General features: G+C 36.0%; 1 protein-coding gene across 2 annotated transcripts in view; it reads left to right on the forward strand.

Annotated features, from left to right (window-relative positions):
* ADAM2 (ADAM metallopeptidase domain 2) overlaps nucleotides 1–20495 on the forward strand; it is a 113928-nt gene that overhangs the window by 75993 nt on the left and 17440 nt on the right. For both annotated transcript variants that reach the window (XM_050801319.1, XM_050801320.1), the window contains exons 12-16: nucleotides 6617–6800; nucleotides 8996–9094; nucleotides 9204–9399; nucleotides 14341–14446; nucleotides 19337–19520. In XM_050801319.1, coding sequence (XP_050657276.1) covers nucleotides 6617–6800; nucleotides 8996–9094; nucleotides 9204–9399; nucleotides 14341–14446; nucleotides 19337–19520 — 769 coding nt within the window. The remainder of the gene's footprint in view (nucleotides 1–6616; nucleotides 6801–8995; nucleotides 9095–9203; nucleotides 9400–14340; nucleotides 14447–19336; nucleotides 19521–20495) is intronic.

Consider the following 20495-nt stretch of genomic DNA (forward strand, 5'->3'; position numbering starts at 1 on the left):
TTGGGGTGGAGAGTTCTATAGATGTCTATTAGGTCTGCTTGCTGCAGAGATGAGTTCAATTCCTGGATACCCTTGTTAACTTTCTGTCTCATTGATCTGTCTAATGTTAACATTGGGGTGTTGAAGTCTCCCATTATTATTGTATGGGAGTCTAAGTCTCTTTGTAAGTCTCTAAGGACTTGCTTTATGAATCTGGGTGCTCCTGTATTGGGTGCATATATATTTTGGATAGTTAGATCTTCCTGTTGAATTGATTCCTTTACCATTATGTAATGGCCTTCTTTGTCTCTTTTGAACTTTGATGGTTTAAAGTCTGTTTTATCAGAGACTAGTATTGCAACCCCTGCTTTTTTTTGTTCTCCATTTGCTTGGTAGATCTTCCTCCATCCCTTTATTTTGAGCCTATGTATGTCTCTGCATGTGAGATAGGTCTCTTGAATACAGCAAACTGATGGGTCTTGACTCTATCCAGTTTGCCAGTCTGTGTCTTTTAATTGGACCATTTAGTCCATTTACATTTAAGGTTAATATTGTTCTGTGTGAATTTGATCCTGCCATTATGATATTAACTGGTTATTTTGCTCATTAGTTGATGCAGTTTCTTCCTAGCCTCGATGGTCTTTACATTTTGGCATGTTTTTGCAATGGCTGGTACCAGTTGTTCCTTTCCGTGTTTAGTGCTTCCTTCAGGGTCTCTTGTAAGGCAGGCCTGGTGGTGACAAAATCTCTAAGCATTTGCTTATCTGTAAAGGATTTCATTTCTCCTTCACTTATGAAACTTAGTTTGTCTGGATATGAAATTCTGGGTTTAAAATTCTTTTCTTTAAGAATGTTGAATATTGGCCCCCACTCTCTTCTGGCTTGTAGAGTTTCTGCCGAGAGATCCACTGTTAGTCTGATGGGCTTCTCTTTGTGGGTAACCCGACCTTACTCTCTGGCTGCCCTTAAGATTTTTTCCTTCATTTCAACTTTAGTGAATCTGGCAATTATGTGTCTTGGAGTTGCTCTTCTCGAGGAGTATCTTTGTGGCATTCTCTGTATTTCCTAAATTTGAATGTTGGCCTGCCCTACTAGGTTGGGGAAGTTCTCCTGGAGGATATCCTGAAGAGTGTTTTCCAACTTGGTTCCATTTTCCCCCTCACTTTCAGGCACCCCAATCATACGTAGATTTAGTCTTTTTACATAATCCCATACTTCTTGCAGGCTTTGTTCATTTCTTTTTCTTCTTTTTTCTTTAGATTTCTCTTCTTGCTTCATTTCATTCATTTGATCCTCAATCGCTGATACTTTTTCTTCCAGTTGATCGAGTCAGTTACTGAAGCTTGTGTATTTGTCACGTATTTCTCGTGTCATGGTTTTCATCTCTGTCAGTTCGTTTATAGCCTTCTCTGCATTAATTATTCTAGTTATCAATTCTTCCACTTTTTTTTCAAGATTTTTAGTTTCTTTGCGCTGGGTACGTAATTCCTCCTTTAGCTCTGAGAAGTTTGATGGACTGGAGCCTTCTTCTCTCATGTCGTCAAAGTCATGCTCCATCCAGCTTTGATCCGTTGCTGGCGATGAGCTGTGTTTCTTTGCAGGGGAGATGCGCTCTTATTTTTTGAATTTCCAGCTTTTCTGCTCTGCTTTTCCCCCATCTTTGTGGTTTTATCTGCCTCTGGTCTTTGATGGTGGTGACGTACTGATGAGGTTTTGGTGTGGGTATCCTTCCTGTTTGTTAGTTTTCCTTCTAACAGTCAGGACCCTCAGCTGTAGGTGTGTTGGAGATTGCTTGAGGTCCACTCCAGACCCTGTTTGCCTGGGTATCAGCAGTAGAGGCTGCAGAAGATAGAATATTGCTGAACAGCAAGTGTACCTGTCTGATTCTTGCTTTGGAAGCTTCCTCTCAGGGGTGTACTCCACCGTGTGAGGTGTGGGGTGTCAGTCTGCCCCTAGTGGGGGATATCTCCCAGTTAAGCTACTCAGGGTTCAGAGACCCACTTGAGCAGGCAGTCTGTCTGTTCTCAGATCTCAATCTCCGTGTTGGGAGATCCACTGCTCTCTTCAAAGCTGTCAGAAAGAGTCGTTTGCGTCTGCAGAGGTTTCAGCTGCTTTTTGTTGTTGTTGTTGTTTAGCTGTGCCCTGTCCCCAGAGGTGGAGTCTACAGAGACAGGCAGGACTCCTTGATTTGCTGTGAGCTCCACCTAGTTGGAGCTTCCCAGCCGCTTTGTTTACCTACTTAAGCCTCAGCAATGGCGGCGCCCCTCCCCTATCCTGGCTGCTGCCTTGCAGGTAGATGGCAGACTGCTGTGCTGGTAATGAGGGAGGCTCCGTGGGCATGGGACCCTCCCAGCCAGGTGTGGGATATAATATCCTGGTGTGCCTGTTTCCTAAGATCCTTGGTAAATTGCAGTATTGGGGTGGGAGTTACCCGATTTTCCAGGTGTTGTGTGTCTCAGTTCCCCTGGCTAGGAAAGGGGATTCCCTTCCCCCTTGCGCTTCCCAGTTGAGGGGATGCCTGGCCCTCCTTCAGCTCTCGCTGGAAGGGCTGCAGCAGCTGACCAGCACCGATTGTCCTGCACTCCCTAGTGAGATGAACCCAGTACCTCAGTTGAAAACGCAGAAATCACCTGTCTTCTGTGTCGCTTGCACTGGGAGTTGGAGACTAGAGCTGTTCCTATTCGGCCATCTTAATTTTCTTCTTCTAATAAATGATTTGTTTCCTCAAAATTGATTAATTTTTCATAAAAATTTTTAGAGTCTTCATTTATTTTCCTCTAAAAGTCAATGGGATAATTTGTGATATGGCTTCTTTTATCTCAGATACTGATCATTTGAGTTTCTTTCTTTCTATAATCACTGTAACTTAGATTTTATCAAATTAATTAATTTTTTTCAAAGAACCATATTTTAATCACATTGACTCTTTCCCATGGCCTATCTACTTTGTTCTCCTTTATTTCTACTTAGTTTGTGGTAAATTTTTTCATCCTTTTTTCTAAATTTTTAATGTAAAATTCAAATAACTGATTTTAAACCTCCCTTCTTTTTGTGCAAACCCTTTAAAGCTCTGCATTTCTAATCACAAGTTCCTAGAACTTGACCTTCAATTACACACTACACATTTTTAATATTTTGTGTTTCATTTCCAGTTAATTGAAATATTTTCAAGTTTTTGTTGTTTCTTCTTTGTTTGCTATTTTAGATGTAGGTTAGTTGATTTTCAAATATTTGTGGATTTCCTAAATATCTTTTTGTTATCTGATTTAATACCTGCTGTTGTCCAAAAATATACTTTCTAGATGTCTATCTTTTGCATTTCATGAGACTTATTTAATAATTGTTTTTATTTTTGTCTTTCTTTGTTTTTCATTTTTTCAAATTGATTCTTTCCATCATGTACAACAGAATGTGAGAGAATGTGTTGAGGTGTTATTTTTCTGTTTTCAGTTAGTAATTAAGATGCCTGTAGTAATTCCTTCAAAATTATAATTAAATATAGGTTTTATTAATGTTGTTCCTAGCGAATGGTACTTCCTTTTTAAAAATACAAAATATTAGACACATGTTTTGATGTTTTGATTATGAATTAAGGAAAAAGATGCTCCATACTTTTATTTTCTATTGTATTGTCACTAGAATATTTCATTCTTTTGCAAATACTTTGTAATTTTATAGTGAGAAAATGAATGGTTGAAATGTGGTTGATAAACAAATATTTTGATTGAAATCTACATTGGGATTAAATTTGTATTTAGATTTTGCTGCAAGTTACAGAAAACACAAAGGAATAACAGCTACAATGAAAGAAAAGTTTATTTTGAGAAATTACCATTCTATTAATTGTGTGATATTTCACAGTATAATTTCATGCTATATTTCTACACAGTGGCTTCCATTCCCAAAATAATCTCATATCCCTAATGGAAGTTTTTATTACAACAATTAATCAAATTTAAGGTGACCAATAGGATAAAGGAGCTTACAAAAACATGTCTATCTCATTACCTCCTAGAACTTGAACTTATGGCTCGTCTTAGGTCAATCAATTGACTTCTATATATTTTCACTCATTTATTAAAAACTGAGAAATTTAGGCATTGTACAATGAAGTCATGCATTCAACTAACAACCAGAGGCTCCATTATCAAGAAAAAAAATGAGAGAATAGAGAATAAAAACATCCAGCAAATCTCTATAAAGATTCAAGCTGCAAAACAAGTACTCTAATCAGATGCAATTCTGCTTGATATTTTACTTTCTAATGACAATGTTAATTTTATTACCAGAAAGTGTATATTCTATAAACCAGTTCACACATGGTAAACATATCTTTCATTGCCTGGGTCTCAGTAATATTAAATTTCTATCAGTTTTTTTTTTCTATATGGTTTCTTGTATTTAGATAGTAATCATTGAATTCTCGGCAATTTATAATAACTCCATTATTTAAGGTTGATGGAACTGAAGGGAATGTTCAACCAGGTTGTGATCACAAAACACGTCATACTAACACTGTTAGTTTGTTCAAAAATTCTAAATTTATTCGAGGTCTTCATGTGAATAACATTTTCCCTTGAAAATCCAAATGACTGGAGTTTGATACCATCAAGTTTATTACCTTAAAACTCATCACATTCCTTTTAACATGGTTAAATGTATAAATCTCTTTATAGAGATTTGCTGGATGTTTTCATTCTCTATTCTCTCATTTTTTTCTTGATAATGGAGCCTCTGGTTGTTAGCTGAATGCATGACTTCATTGTACAATGCCTAAATTTCTCAGTTTTTAATAAATGAGTGAACATATATAGAAGTCAATTGATTGACCTAAGATGAGCCATAAGTTCAAGGATCAAAATATAGATCCTTGTGATTATAATCTTTTTAAACATTGTTAATACTACTTAGAATAATCAAAATTATAACAAAATTAAACTTAATCTATTATTTATAGCAAGTGATTTCAATAGTACACACCTTTAAAAGAACTAGCAGAAGATAGTTATTGAATGATTGAATTAGTAACATTCAGTTTTTGGTAAACATTCTGAAGTAAAACAAATGTCAGTAAGGGGAATAAAGGGTAGTAAGGAAGTGGTATTTTTAAAGTGTGCTTGGAAATATCTGTTTGCGTAAATGTTGTAGAGACATGTGAAATGAATGAAAGGGAACCATGCATGGATACTAAGGAATCATTTTCCGGGCAGAGGAAATAGTTGAATATTTGATGGAGAGGACAGTAAGAGATCCACCTATTTGAGCAGAGTGAGTTGAGGTTGATGAGAAGGACCTCTGATGAGAGAGACAGGAAAGTCTGTGAGTAGATAGTTGTTATGGGGAACACGTATTGAATATATAGAGAGTAGACAGATTTGACAAAATTTCTTGGCAGATAAGGAGTTTGTGAGAAATATAAGATAACCTCAAGGTTTCTGTCCTGAGCAACTAGGTGGTTGGAGTTTCCCTGTAGTGAATTTTAAAATATTAGGAGTACAAACTATGCATAGGCACAGTTTTTAGTACTTTACATGTATAATACTCTCACAACTTTATGAGATAAATAATACATTTATCTTCATGTTGAAAGGAGGACACTAAAATGCATATAATTTTAAAATCTTTTACAAGGCAACCAACCTGTAAATGGCAAAACCAAGATTTTTAACTCATTTGTTTTGATGGGCCACAGAGTCCACATTCTGAAACACTGTGTTATACTTTGTGAGGGGTGGTTTTGGGGAGAAGACTCAAGAGTATAGGGAATTTATATTTAAGGTGCCAATAAAATACACTTAAGAAGAAACACTGAATAAAGCATCAGACTCTGGACTGGAGTTCAGGTGATAACGCTAGAGAAACAAGTATTAGAGCTATTGGGCATAGATGCTATTTGCAACTATAGACATGGATACAATAACCTATGAATAAATATAGATTTCTTAAAAAAAAGAAAAGCCTGGGCCGGGCACCTTGGCTCATGCCTGTAATCCCAGCACTTCGGGAGACCTAGGTGGGCAGATCACGAGGTCAGGAGTTCTAGACCAGCCTAGCCAACATGGTGAAACCCCATCTCTTCTAAAAAAAAAAAAAAAAAATGCAAAAAATAGTAGGGCGTAGTGACTTGCGCCTCTAATCCCAGTTATTCAGGAGGCTGAGGCAGGAAAATTGCTTGAACTGGGGAGATGGAGGTTGCAGTGAGCGGAGATCGTGCCATTGCACTCCAGCCTGGGTGACAGAGCAAGACTCCGTCTCAAAAAAAAAAAAAAAAAAAAAAAAAAGGAAATCCTGTTTTCTTTATTAATGCAGGGGTGTCCCAGCACTTAGAAGTTATAAAAAGAAAGAGCACAAATGAAACAGCAATTGGGGCACTTTGGAAAATAGGAGCTTAAACAAGAGAGAACAGTGTCATGAGTGTCATAGGAGAGCCATTAAAATTTTATGGATTAGTAATTTACTTCCACTAAAAGATTTACTGCTTGCACAGTTGACTTCTCATGCACAGAGATGGAAAGCTTTGACACTCACAGACTTGGGAATTTGGTCTGTTGTGGAATGCTATTATATAGGTTTATTCTAAGGGTAGGTAATTTATGGAAATCCTTACATTAAAATTTGAAGTTTGATGTGTCTTTAGTCATTTCAGTGGTGTGAAGATCTTTAGTAACTGCAGCATCGAAGACTTTGCACATTTTATTTCAAAACAGAAGTCCCAGTGTCTTCACAATCAGCCTCGATTAGATCCTTTTTTCAAACAGCAAGCAGTGTGTGGTAATGCAAAGCTGGAAGCAGGAGAGGAATGTGACTGTGGGACCCAACAGGTTGGTACTAATTTGGGAGGCTATGAACTGAAATTGCAGCAAAAATTACTTATTAATTCAAGTGTGAAACTGCCATTTTCCTTAATTTATCAAGCTAAATTTTCTGCAAATGATTCAGGAGGCTGTGTAGGTGTTATAACAACTAATGAGTGCACTTATATATATTGGTATAGTGGTTCAGTGCTTTGTAGATTTATGTGGATTTGTATGAATATACAGGTAATTTTCCTTTATTTATTCCAGCTTTCTTGAGGTATAGCTGACAATTTAAAATTGTATATATTTAAGTTATATAACTTGATGATTGAGTATATGAGTACATTTTGAAATGCCCACTAAAATCTAGATAGCTAACATATCTGTAATCTCACCATAGCATTTTATTTTTTCCTTTTCTTTTGCTTTTTAAAAATTTTCCTTTCTGGTGAGAACACTCAGAATCTACCTTCTTAGCAAAGTTCAAGTATATGATACAATATTGTTAACTGTAGTCATGTTTGACCTCCAGAACCTGTTCATCTTGCAGAATTGAAACTTTATACCCCTTGACCGTCATCTCCCTGTTTTCCCCTCCCTGAAGTCCCTGGTAAGCACCATTCTAATCTCTCATGTAAGAAATGTTCAAGGCCACTAGTTTCACAACTGAGTTGATGTAGGTTCAATCTCTTCCTCTTCAGTATAGACTTTCCTAGTTTTTAAGCCTAAAATTTAAGCCTAGTATTTAACCTAAATTCCTTTGTTGTTCATAAAGAGATACTTTAAAGCTTTCACTATGGAGCAAGAAAACCTAGGGAGCACATTTGTGGCTTTTGAATATTTTAATCGGGGTCAATATTTAAGTCAAAAAGATTTGTAACATACATAATTAAGAACAGCTAGTTTTCCCAAACCACAGAAATCTTAGAGAAAGCGCCTGGGTTGAAGGGAGGTGAGGAGAGCAGAGATAAAGGGAATGAAATGAGGGGGAGGAGATACTGAAACTCACAGCGAATGGTACAGGCTCAAAAGGATCACAAAGACTAAGTAGACTTCATTGTGCCCTACAGTAGTCACTCATGTAGCCCTCCAACCAGAAAGGTATGTTTATAGATCCTGAGATATGTGATATGTTTTTAAAAAAATTGTTCCTCATCACCCACTTGTTTTTGCTTGGTTGGGTTTGAATGGAAACATCTTGAAACTTTCTTCTTCAATTTGACAGTCATGTATCTAAGCTCTCTAAATGTTATATAATTGAGGCTTAAATCACTAAGATATAACTTTCTCCTCTAGAATTACAGTAAATAGTAATGACAGTGACAATTCTTAGATAGAATAACTGTGAAAAATACTGACTACTCTGTGCTTTGAGTAAGTATCTTGCTATAACTCATATGAAGACTACTAAATCCATGATTTATTTTTGTGTGATTTATCAAATTTCTTTTTCCAGTTTATCCTATTTTAAATTTCTGGGTATTTAAAAAATGTGTGTGTGTGTGTGTGTGTGTGTGAGAGAGAGAGAGAGAGTGTGTGTGTGTGTGTGTGTGTGAATGCATTGTCTTTTAGCCTTCTTATCTATTGCTTTTACTAACTTTAGTAATAGAAGTTTTAAAAGCATATTCACTGGGCGTAGATGAACTAAAGCATAAAACTAAAGCATAAAATTATGCCTTATGAACTAAGGCATAATAAGATATGAGTGAATGATATAAAGGTGACAACTTCATTATTCTCGGAAATAATATCCTTTTTCCAGAACTTAGAGAATTAAAAATGAAATAAATCAACAATATACCACAAAATGCAGAAACTTGTTAAAATGTTAGATTCAGAAGGCTCTAATAAGTAGTCACTACAATAGAATTTTTAAAGTATAACTTCTGTTTATTTTACATCTTGTATTTAACTATCGCTATCTACAAGAGCCAGCTCTTCTCAATGACTTGACTATGGTGGACCCCAGGGCTTCAGAGAATCCTTTTATCAGTGTAACCAAACCTATTCTAAGCAATATGAGCAACACATGGTCTGACATTTAGTAGGTAATTAATAAATGTCTGTTAAGTAAATGAGTAAGTGGTTTTATTTTTCTGTTTGCAAACATGTAAGTTAAGCATCTATGTGTATGTTATATAATATGTTGTCATTATGAACATGTCTATAATATGAATACAAGTTGGAAAATACTCCAGATCATTTGATTTGCCTTACAGAATTGTTTCCTTCTTGGAGCCAAATGCTGTGATACTGCCACATGTAGATTTAAAGCCGGTTCAAATTGTGCTGAAGGACCATGCTGTGAAAATTGTCTAGTAAGAGCTTTTTGAACAATTTCAGTATTACTTACATAAGTAGTTATCATTATTATGCTTATGTATTCTCATTCTGCTTAATTCAATATCATTTGCCTCATCCCTTCAGTTTATGTCACAAGAAAGCGTATGTAGGCCTTCCTTTGATGAATGCGACCTCCCTGAATATTGCAATGGAACATCTGCGTCATGTCCAGAAAACCACTTTATTCAGACTGGGCATCCGTGTGGACCGAATCAATGGGTCTGTATAGATGGAGTTTGTATGAGTGGGGATAAACAATGTATGGACACATTTGGCGGAGGTATTTATTATCATTTGATTTCTCATATATGTGTTTTTTCTGGAAACTGAACAGAAATAGATGCTGATACATGACTGTGATTTTTAAAATGTCACATTTAGTTTAAATATTCTAAAGAATTATAGAAAAAGAAGAATATGGCCAGGTGTGGTGGCTCACGCTTGTAATCCCAGCACTTTGGGAGACCGAGGCGGGCAGATCATCCGAGGTCAGGTGTTCGAGACCAGCGTGGCCAACATGACGAAACTCCGTCTCTACTAAAAATACAAAAATTAGCCATGTTTGGTGGCACACGCCTATAATCCTAGCTACTCAGTAGGCTGAGGTTGCAGTGAGCTGAGATCACACCACTGCACTCCAGCCTGAGAGAAAGAGTGAGACTCCACCTCAAAAAAAAAAAAAAAAAAAAAAGAGAATACTGCCAGAAAAAATATCAGTAAAATATCAGTAGCTAGAAATTAAAAATTAATTTAATTAAAAGTGAAATCATTATGTTGTTAATGACTTTCATCAAAATAATAGAGGGAAAGATTTAAAGTCTATGGGACTTCTGACTTCAAGACAGAAGAAAGTAGACTGAACACAAACTATACTTTTACTTCATATTCACCATTTTTTTTTTTTGGTAAATATAGAATAAGTAATATGACTATAGACAGTAAAAGAATTATAAGTTGTCATATAAATACAGTTTAAACCACATATGTAGGCACACACATTCAGGTGCACAAAATCACCTGTGGAAACAATAAGGAAGTTTCATGAAAATCCAGGGACTCTGAAGTTATTGAGGCATGATGTACACTGACGTTAAAAACAAAAAAGAAAACTGTGGTGCAAACCATATACAAAATTGTTGGCTAAATAATATGGAAACAGCAACAATGCCAACAGTATTTCATCCCTATATCAGAAAAAATATTGACAGAGGAAATATTTAGGATGTTCATAGAAACAGATAGGTGGGGCACCTTTATTCTCAACTGGAACAAGTCACAAGTGTAACTCTGATTTCTGTGTAAAAAGGGATTGCAAGGCACTTATCTATAACCAAAATGAACATACAATTAGGAATGACTGTTGGTTTGAAGAAAAACAAAACAAAGATGCAAATAAAGAAACTTACAAAATGAAAAAGTGTTCTCCTGGGAAAATGGGTAATTTGGTACCACAATGTGGATGATTTTCAGATTAAAGAAGGAAAGTAGAGACAGAAAGAGAGAGAAAGGCAGAGAGAAAGAAGAGAGAGTGAAAGACAAACTTTTTTATTACTGATTTAATTTCCTCAATCATTGTTGGTGTATTTCAATTTTCTATTTTTTTCATAATTTAATATTTGTAGGTTGGATGCATCTAGGAATTTATTTTTTCTGTTATCAAATTTGTTGGCATATGGTTGTTCTATTTATATATGTCTCCTATAATTCTTTATATCACAAGGTAACATTGTAGTATCAGTGGTAATGTTTTCTGTTTCATTTCAGATTTTTTATTTGAGTCTTCTCTCTCCATTATATGGACCCCAGAGTGCTTCCTAAGGAGTACTCTACATCCGCAATATTTAGTGGCTGCCAATAGTCTTTCAGATTTCTTTTAATGCCTTAGCTATATGTTTTCTACCCTATGCCAAAAGTATCTCTGTGAGAAGACAGATTCAAACTTCAAGCAGTTTATAAGACAGCCTTAGCTTTTACTTCCTGCTTGTGCAGGACGTAAACATCATAGAGTTAGGAATGACTAGAAAACTCTGTTCTCAGAACTCTTCTAGGTATGTCTGCAGCTACTTTTTATTATTATTATTTTTTTATTTTTTGGAGCTGGAGTCTTGCTCTGTTGCTCAGGCTGGAGTGCAGTGGCACAATCTTGGCTCACTGCAACCCTCACCTCCCAGGTTCCAGTGATTCTCCTGCCTCAGCCTCCTGAGTAGCTGGGCTTAGAGGTGCACACCACCATATCCGGCTAATTTTTGTATTTTTAGTAGAAACAGGGTTTCATCATGTTGGCCAGGCTGGTCTCAAACTCCTGACCTCAGGTGATCTGCCTCCCTCAGCCTCCAGAAGTACTGGGATTACACACTTGAGCCACCGCACCTGGCCTGTGTGCAGCTTTTTAGATCCAGTTACACTGTTACCAAGCAATGAGTTCACTTCCAGATGTGCATAGAGGCCAATACTAATAGCATCAGCTTCCAAGAAAAGAGAAAGCTTTATTGTGAGGTCCACCAGCAAGGAGACAAAAGGCAATGCTCAAATCTGTTTCCTTAAGCTGGCGTCTGGGGGCAGGTTATATAGGCAGATGGTAACTATGAGACAGATGAGAAAGGCTCTGATTGGGTCATGCAAAGAGGCAGTGCCAGGTCCTCAGCTTTTAAATTTTTACTGCAACAAAACAGGACTCAATAGGTTTTAAATTTTTACTGCAACAAAACAGGACTCAATAGGTTTGAGTTATTCCGTTTCATATACAGGACTCAATAGGTTTGAGTTATTCCGTTTCATATAGTCATCTAACTCTCCAGGAATTTCTTTAAAATTTCCAGTGAGCTCTTGTTTGTCTCAACTGAAATCACAGCCTTAGGCACTGGTGATGTTGGTAGCAGATGTATATTATTTCAGTAATGCCTTTGTTGTCAGTGAACCGGTTCAGATTCTTTACTTCACTGCACAAAAGAATTTGAGAGCAAGTCCAAAGGGAAAGTAAGTAAAGAAGTTCATTGCAAAGCAAAGTACACTCTGATAGCTGCATCAGAGCAGACTGCACAAGAATAAGAGGGTCAGTTGGCATTGAGGAACTTCCCTTTATTGGAGTCTAACATGATTATTCATAAGAGCGTGGGCATGGGCACTGTTGTTTAGCATGTCGTGAAGGGTCTCCTGAATGCACATGTGCTATTGCTGTACATGCTAGTACATGCATCACATTTCTCATTAGCATTTTAATTCTCCACCCAAGGGTGCCTTTTTCACTGTTATAATGAGCATAGGTCACTCCAAGGACACAAATCATGGGTTTCTGTGCTTGAACCAATTTGGGCGTTTTCCCTTATGTTCCTTTATCTCCTTGCTGCAGGATGTTCTAACCAGTATCCCAGGATGCAGTTTGTGCACTGTTGGGAGGTTTATTCTCGCCATCTATTTTGCAAATTTGTTCTCATTTAAGGGATGCCATGACCGACCTATCTAATTTACCTCACTCTGAAAGTGAAGATTTTTTTTTTCTCCATTTTTTTTTCACTTAACTGAGCTCTAAATCAAATCAAGTAGCCCCAGCCACCTGGTAGTAGAGATTTTTCCAGGGAATTGAAAGTTTAGATAAGATATTTTGGTAAATTATTGACTGCCTCTGGGCATAGTGCTTTAACAGAGCTCCAACAGAGATGTGACGTCTTCATTAACTGTAAGCCTGCTGGCTTTCATCTATCATGAGACACTCAGAACAAATGAGAATATGCCCAAGTTAAAACATCACTGACCCCTTTGTTTATCAATTCTATCAACCAGAACTACACCAGAGAAACAGAATTCTTTGGATATGTAATTCTGCACTCTCTCTTCCTCTCTGTAGGTAGATAGATATAGATATAGAGATATTTTATTGTATATAGAATTTTGAATGCGTATCTATGCAAATAATTGGCAGATGAGATTGTAGGGCTGGCTAGGCAAGCCTGAAATCTGTAGGGCAAGACAATTAAAAGGGCAGAATAGAAATTTTAAGCATAAATTGAAGTTCACAGGTAGAATTTTTTTCTTTTTCAGGGAAGCCTGCTCTAAAGGTCTTCCAACTATTAACAATTAAATCAGGCCCATCCAGATTATCTAGGATAATATTTCCTAAATAAAATAAACTTATTGTAGACTTCATTACACCTACAAAATACCTACAGAGCAATGCCTAGATTAGTGTTTAATTGAGTAATTTGGGACTATAGCCTAGTCAAGTTGACACATAAAATGTATCATCACACTGCCTTTCAGTAGTTTCTCTTGGATACCTAAAATTCATTTTGATCTGTAGATTTTGGCTTTATTTCTCTGTTTTGGCCTATTTTTTGTCTACCAGCAATGGTTTGCTACCCTAGCCAAGGTTAAAATTTTGACCTCTTACCCATAACCAGCTTTGCAAATGACCTCTGGGACAAAATGAACTGTTACTTTTCAGTTCACTACAGCATCTGTGGGTTGCTGCTGAGATCTGAGTCTGTCCACTCTGTTAGTGAGACTTCACTCAGCCTCCCGAGTAGCTGGGACTACAGGTGCCCACCACCACGCCCGGCTAATTTTTCTTTTTGTAGTTTTGGTAGAGATGGGGTTTCACTGTGCTAGCCAGGCTGGTCTCGATCTCCTGACCTTGTGATCCACCCGCCTCGGCCTCCCAAAGTGCTGGGATTACAGGCGTAAGCCACCGTGCCTGGCCATGTAGGTTGGATCTTATGATAATTAAAATTATACAGATTATGCATGTGGATTTGATGATGGGGGGGCGAATGAATCAATTGTGACTCCAATATATTTCTGGTCTGAGGAAATTATGATGTAAAACATAAGATAATTGGTTAGTGGTTTGACTTGAAAAGACATTCATGCTAAAACTGATAATGGACAAATAAATCAATATGGGAAAAAAGTTTCCTGCCTGCTAATAGATATGATATGCATTTATAGACTTACTATGATTAGAGGCTAAACTGAATACAGTGGTTAACTCTGGAGTATGTCTAGGATATGTCTTTGGACAGCATACCAGAGTCCTTTCAATTTTTAAACATTTCATTGAAGTGGTTTTGTGTGATCTTAAATCTAGTTTTTATTTTGATTGTTATAGTATGATCTTATTTTGTACAATGAATATGTTAAACCATTTCAGAATTTTAAGTGTATTTGTTATTTATTTTTAATTAATATAAGTTTGATATGACTAACCACACCTTTTTATTTTCAGAAGCAGAGTTTGGTCCTACAGAATGTTATTCTTACCTTAATTCAAAGACTGATGTATCTGGAAACTGTGGTATAGGTGATTCAGGATACACACAGTGTGAAGCTGAGTATGTTTTCAGAAATCTGTCTTAGACCTTCTATTTATCACCTTATATTTGAAAATAACATCAAACAATTAAGTTTATATGTAAGCAAAATATCCCCTGAACATAAAGTAAGACCATGTTTATTCAAATTATAAATATCATAGACACATTGCTCCTCTCCTGTACCCAAATTATCCCTTGTACTTTTCCACAAAGTGCTTAATTTTCATACAGGTACATTAATTACCCATCAGTAATCATTTTTATTATACATGCTATTACTTTAATTTTCCTTTTTTTTCTTTGAGACGGAGTCTCACTCTGTTGCCTAGGCTGGAGTGCAGTGACGCTATTACTTTAATTTTTACAAAGCATGACAATTCTCCTAGTAACGAAGTTAAAATACATGAATTAAAAAGCAAAGCATGTTTTTCTTTTTTTCTTATTTCTTTTTTTTTTTTAAGGAATCTCACTCTGTCGCCCAGGCTGGAGTGCTGTGGCGCGATCTCGGCTCACTGCAAGCTCTGCCTCCCGGGTTCACGCCATTCTCCTGCCTCAGCCTCCTGAGTAGCTGGGACTACAGTCTCCCGCCACAACGCCCGGCTAATTTCTATGTATTTTCAGTAGAGACGGGGTTTCACCATGTTAGCCAGGATGGTCTGGATCTCCTGACCTCGTGATCCCCCTGCCTCGGCCTCCCAAAGTGCTGGGATTACAGGCGTGAGCCAGCGCGGCCGGCCAGAGCGTGGTTTTTAAGAATATGTGCTCTACAGCCAGACATTTTGGTTTTAAATCCTAACTCCACTCTTTACCTATTCGTGTGACCTCAGGCACGGAATTTCAGTTATTTTTTATATGTAAAATATGAATATTAATAACATCACCAGTTTGGTGCCAGTGGGAAACATAAATGCTGTATGAAAAACACTTAGAGTGGTGACTGATACGTAGTATGTACTATATGAGTGCTAACTATTATCTGTTACTATTATTTTGTAAATTAGAACTAGAAGACCGGGCGGAGTGGCTCACCTGTAATCCCAGCACTTTGGGAAGCTGAGGCGGGTGGATCAACTGAGGTCAGGAGTTAAGAGACGAACTTGGCCAACATGGTGAAACCCCATCTCTACAAAAAATACAAAAATTAGCCGGGCATGATGGCGGGTGCCTCTAATCCCATTTTCTCAGGATGCTAAGGCAGGAGAATCACTTGAATCTGGGAGGCAGAGGTTGCAGTGAGCCGAGATTGCGCCACTGCACTCCGGTCTGGGCGACAGAGCGAGACTCCACCACAAAAATAAATAAATAAATAAATAAATTGGAACTAGAATGTTACTGATACCCATTCCTTTGTTGTAAAATTTTATGTTGATATTATTTCAAAAGTAAAGTAAAACTTCTGTAACAAATTTCTAGTTTTCATGAATAGTGCAAGGAATTCCCATGTACCCTTTGCCTAGGTTTACAGGTTGTTTACATTTTTCCTACTGCTTTACCCTTCTGTTGTTCTAACTTTTCTCTCCTCTCCTCTCTTCATAATTACGTTTCTGAACCGTTTGAGTGTAAGATGAAAACTGTGCTTGTTTATTCCTCAATATATCAGTGTGTTTATCTTGAAAATAAATACATGTTCTTACATAACTTATTATAGCTATCAAACATGGTTCATATTGAAATTTCATTCATTGTTCTGAGTAATTTTAGGCTATTTTCCTTGTTCAGGAACAAACCCAGTGTCAGATATTTATATTTACTCATAATGTATTTTTAGAGTTCTTTCATTTGGAACGTTTTTGTTTTTATTTGTTTATTTTTATTAGTTTTTTAAAAATACTATCAGTTAAGTAATTTGAAGAGTTTTCCCACAATTTAGGTTTCTTTGAAATTTTTCATAATTATATGTAAGTTATACATTTTGGCATGTTTGTCACTGAAGTGATGTTGTTGTACCCTGGTTTTTTAAAAGGTATGTGCCATTTTCTTTCAGTATTGGACATTTTAGGTTAAATGTTTTGATAAAGTCATTATTCTCTAAATCTTTCAACTGTGAAATTACTGTTTTCTTTTTGGGTTTAACATGTAATTTTGGAGGAGTTGTATTGAGACCCTGGGCGTATTCTGTTTCTCCTCAAACTTTAACTAGTTTTAAAATCCATTAGTGATTTTCTAACTGTATTATTGACTTTGCCTTTATTAGCTAGAAATGTACTGTAGGAAGAAGCAGACACTTCTATACTTTTATTTATTTACTTATCTATGTATTTATGTGTATCAGTTTAGACACAGTAATTGTTATTTTATTTAATAGGATAGAATACATTACTATCGTTATTTATTTTGATACTTTCTCAAATTATCTTAATTTTGACTATTGAAAATCCCTTTGAGTTGGTTAATGTATCCTTTTCAAAAGTCTGTATGACTTTTTAACAACTTCCAAATTTTTCCAGCACATGAAAAGATGTTATAGGCTGCATTGCGCTTCTTCTACTTCTGTTCTGGATTCAGCTATTTATCCAAGAAGCCTTGATTCCTTTTCTTAGAAGACGGTATTTGAAAATAAATACCTAAGCACCAGTAGTTTGCATGTCTACTGTTTCTCATTACCTCTCAACCTTCTCAGTCAACAGAGCTAGAACATGCATTTCATATATGCACATACATGTAGCACATATTCATTTATTTAAATCTCTGAATTTAAGACATGAACTTAGTAATAATTCAAATTCTAATTAAGTACCATAAAGTACATCTTAGTATACAAGTTGCTTCCTCATATACTCACATTCCAAATGTACAGAAATTTGCTTTGTAACTGCTAAAGTATATACTTACTAAAGGAAAACGTCTAGCTATTCTGACTACATTTTCCTTTGCATCATTGATCCTTTTTATGTTAGCTGCGCTAAAGGGCTTCTCTGCTGAATGCAATGTCTGGGTAGTATTGGTATTGATATCTAGTAATTTATTTGCCCTCTATGTTATATTTCACTTTTTCTTTGTATGTTTAGCATATGTTTAACTTTGTATCATATAATATGACTATTATATAATAGAAATTGCATTCACTTCTGCTTTTCTGAAGGCTAGAATTTTGTAATGGAAGGGATTTAACATAGCTGGACTCAAACTATAAACCAAACCTGTCTCTGCGCAGGAACTGAAAACATTGTTCATTTCTTTATGCCTCCAGGAGATGCCTTTTATGTGCTCCCTGGATTCTTCACCACACATGCTTAATTAGTTCAGTAGTCATCCAGGTTTCAGGCTGAATATAAATCTGAAATTTATATTCAGATTTTACTTCTCAGTCTAAGTTTCCAGTCAACTAACTGATATTAGGCCTGTATTTTAGTTATGTCCTTGGATTATTGAAGCTAAGAATCTTCAACCTTGGATGTGCTTTCATAAATTATTAAACAAAGCCACATCTACAGAATATCTGGTGCTGCAGTTCCCATTCTTAAAGCTCAGTTATATAGTCCTTCTCTTTCTGGTTACATTCCAGTGCCTTCAAAGTGTAAGCATGTGTGTTTTAGATTACACTTCTACCTTACTACAATGCCTTCCAGCCAAAGACCACCAAGAAGGCAGCTGAAGCTGAACAAGTTGGGTTTTTTTTTACATGTTGGGTGGTGAGAATGCACATTATGAGAAATTGTGGAGCGTGCCAGTTCTAGAGATTCGGACTTGAGTTAGGTGATTTTTAGGAAGGTTTCAGGAAATAGACATTTGCTGTAAATTAGATGTTTTAAAGTAGAGATATTAATAATTGTATGATTGTGTATCTTAATCTTATATATGAAGAGGGAAGACTAAAGTGAAGCTAAAGCTGTAATTGCTAAAGAAGCAATAGTCACACATGTTAGTTGAATGTCCAGTAAATTTGTGGCTTGGACAATGTTTCTCATCTGTGTTCAGACATGATCTATGAAGTGAACTTGCTTATTTTCTTAATCTTTCATGGTCGCAGAATGGCTTTGCCTAAGGTTGATGTTCTATGAAATTACTTAATGTTTAACAGGTGTGTGCATGCACTATAAGTGTAGAACAACTTTTATCAACTCCAAGTCCTTGCTCAATGATGCCTGACCACTTCAGGGGCTGGTTTGCCCATTTTCGTTGTCTTCTTTTGACCAAAGGGAGAAAAGTTCAGACCATAGAAAACTACTCGAAGACATCTAGATTTTCATCACTGTTGAGATTTTGCTGATTAGGAGGCTATTTAGATAACATATGTTGTCTAGCTCAACATATATAGTTGATCTAGGGTTAGTCACTCTGCCTCCATGGTTTCCTGAATCTTCTGATGTAGCAATGGTCATGTGGTAGCATTTAAGATTCCAAACAGGATGCAAGGGCCAAATAAAAATCTTATGGTTTATAGCATGTACTATAGGCAAATGCTGACATTAATCTGTAGGACATACTACCTTATGTGATATATATAGTGGTAACCCTGTAGTATTAATCAGTGATTATTTTCGTTAATTAATGTGAGTGACCTTGAAATCTTCATTTTTAAAATCACTCAAAAGGTGAAAAGATGTTAAATTCATTTGAACTTGGGTTTGATTTTGTTTCAGTTTCAAAGGAAAGTGAAGGAATCACAAAAAAACTTGTCAGGCTAACTAGGGAATATTAGGTTGGTGCAAAAACGATTGTGGCTTTTGCCATTAAAACTGTGGCAAAAACCACTATTAGTTTTGCACCAACTTTAGTTCATAATTACTAAAATGTTCAGTTATTATTGGCAATTTAGGCAAGGCCCTTTTTTTGTGTGTGTTTTAAAATGAATTGCATATATTCTCTTGCAAACCTTGAATACTTTATTTAAATCTATTTTAGAAATTATATTACTGTAATTCTCTAAATTAAAATTAATAATTTTTATTTATGGATAAATTATAGCAATCTGCAGTGCGGAAAATTAATATGTAAATATGCAGGTGAATTTTTATTACAAATTCCAAGAGCCACTATTATTTATGCCAACGTAAGTGGACATCTCTGTGTTGCTGTGGAATTTGCCAGTGATCATGAAGACAGCCACAAGATGTGGATAAAAGATGGAACTTCTTGTGGTTCAAATAAGGTAGGTAGTCTTTTATTTCCAAATAATTTCCTAATATTTTAGACTTTGTCCTTTTTTGAGACGAATGTCACTCTCGCCCTGGCTAGAGTACAGTGGTGTGATCTCTGCTCAGTGCCTCCTAGGTTCAAGTGATTCTCCTGCCTCAGCCTCTTGAGTAGCTGGGATTACAGGAGGTACCACCATGCCCGGCTAATTTTTCTATTTTTAGTAGAGATGGGGTTTTGCCATGTTGGCCACGCCGATCTCAGACTCATGACCTCAGGTGATCCATTCAGCTCAGCCTCCTAAAGTGCTGGGATTACAGGCATGAGCCACAGCACCTGGCCTAGACTCTGTTCTTAAATGATACATAATTAGTATTTTTTCTCAGAATTTAAGTGTATATTCAATACAGAAAATCAGGAAAAAAACAAACTTTAAAAGAATAAAATATTTGCAATCATGCATAGATGACATTGCTATGACTATTTCATTGGTTATTTAGTACTTTTTTCATTGAAATGTGTGTACTACCTGAATTGAGAACCGCATTGTTCATTTACTGCATTTTATTAAATTATCTCATATTACACAGAGAATACAGCTAATGTCATAAATTATCTTTTGGTATAATTATTTTAAAATAGCCATTAAAATAATATATGCCCATTTTACTGATGAAAATAATAAACAAACTCACAGAATAAAGAAAAAATCAATCAAAGTCACATATCTGAGATGTAATAACTTTTTATTTTTAGGAACCTTCCATCAATTTTTCATAGACATGCACACACACATGGAGTTGTAGAATATTTATCTATCTACATATCTATCTTTCTTACTTTGCATTCAATATGGTAGCTATGCATATATATCATTAGTTTTTGCCTTCTGAGATTTTTTTATTATACGAAATATGAACTACTTACATACAAACACATATATACATAAGGAGGTGCAAGCTCAAATTAGTGTCATGTTTAAATTATAAAG

Source organism: Macaca thibetana, chromosome 8 (assembly GCF_024542745.1).
Source record: "Macaca thibetana thibetana isolate TM-01 chromosome 8, ASM2454274v1, whole genome shotgun sequence".
NCBI lineage: Eukaryota > Metazoa > Chordata > Mammalia > Primates > Cercopithecidae > Macaca > Macaca thibetana.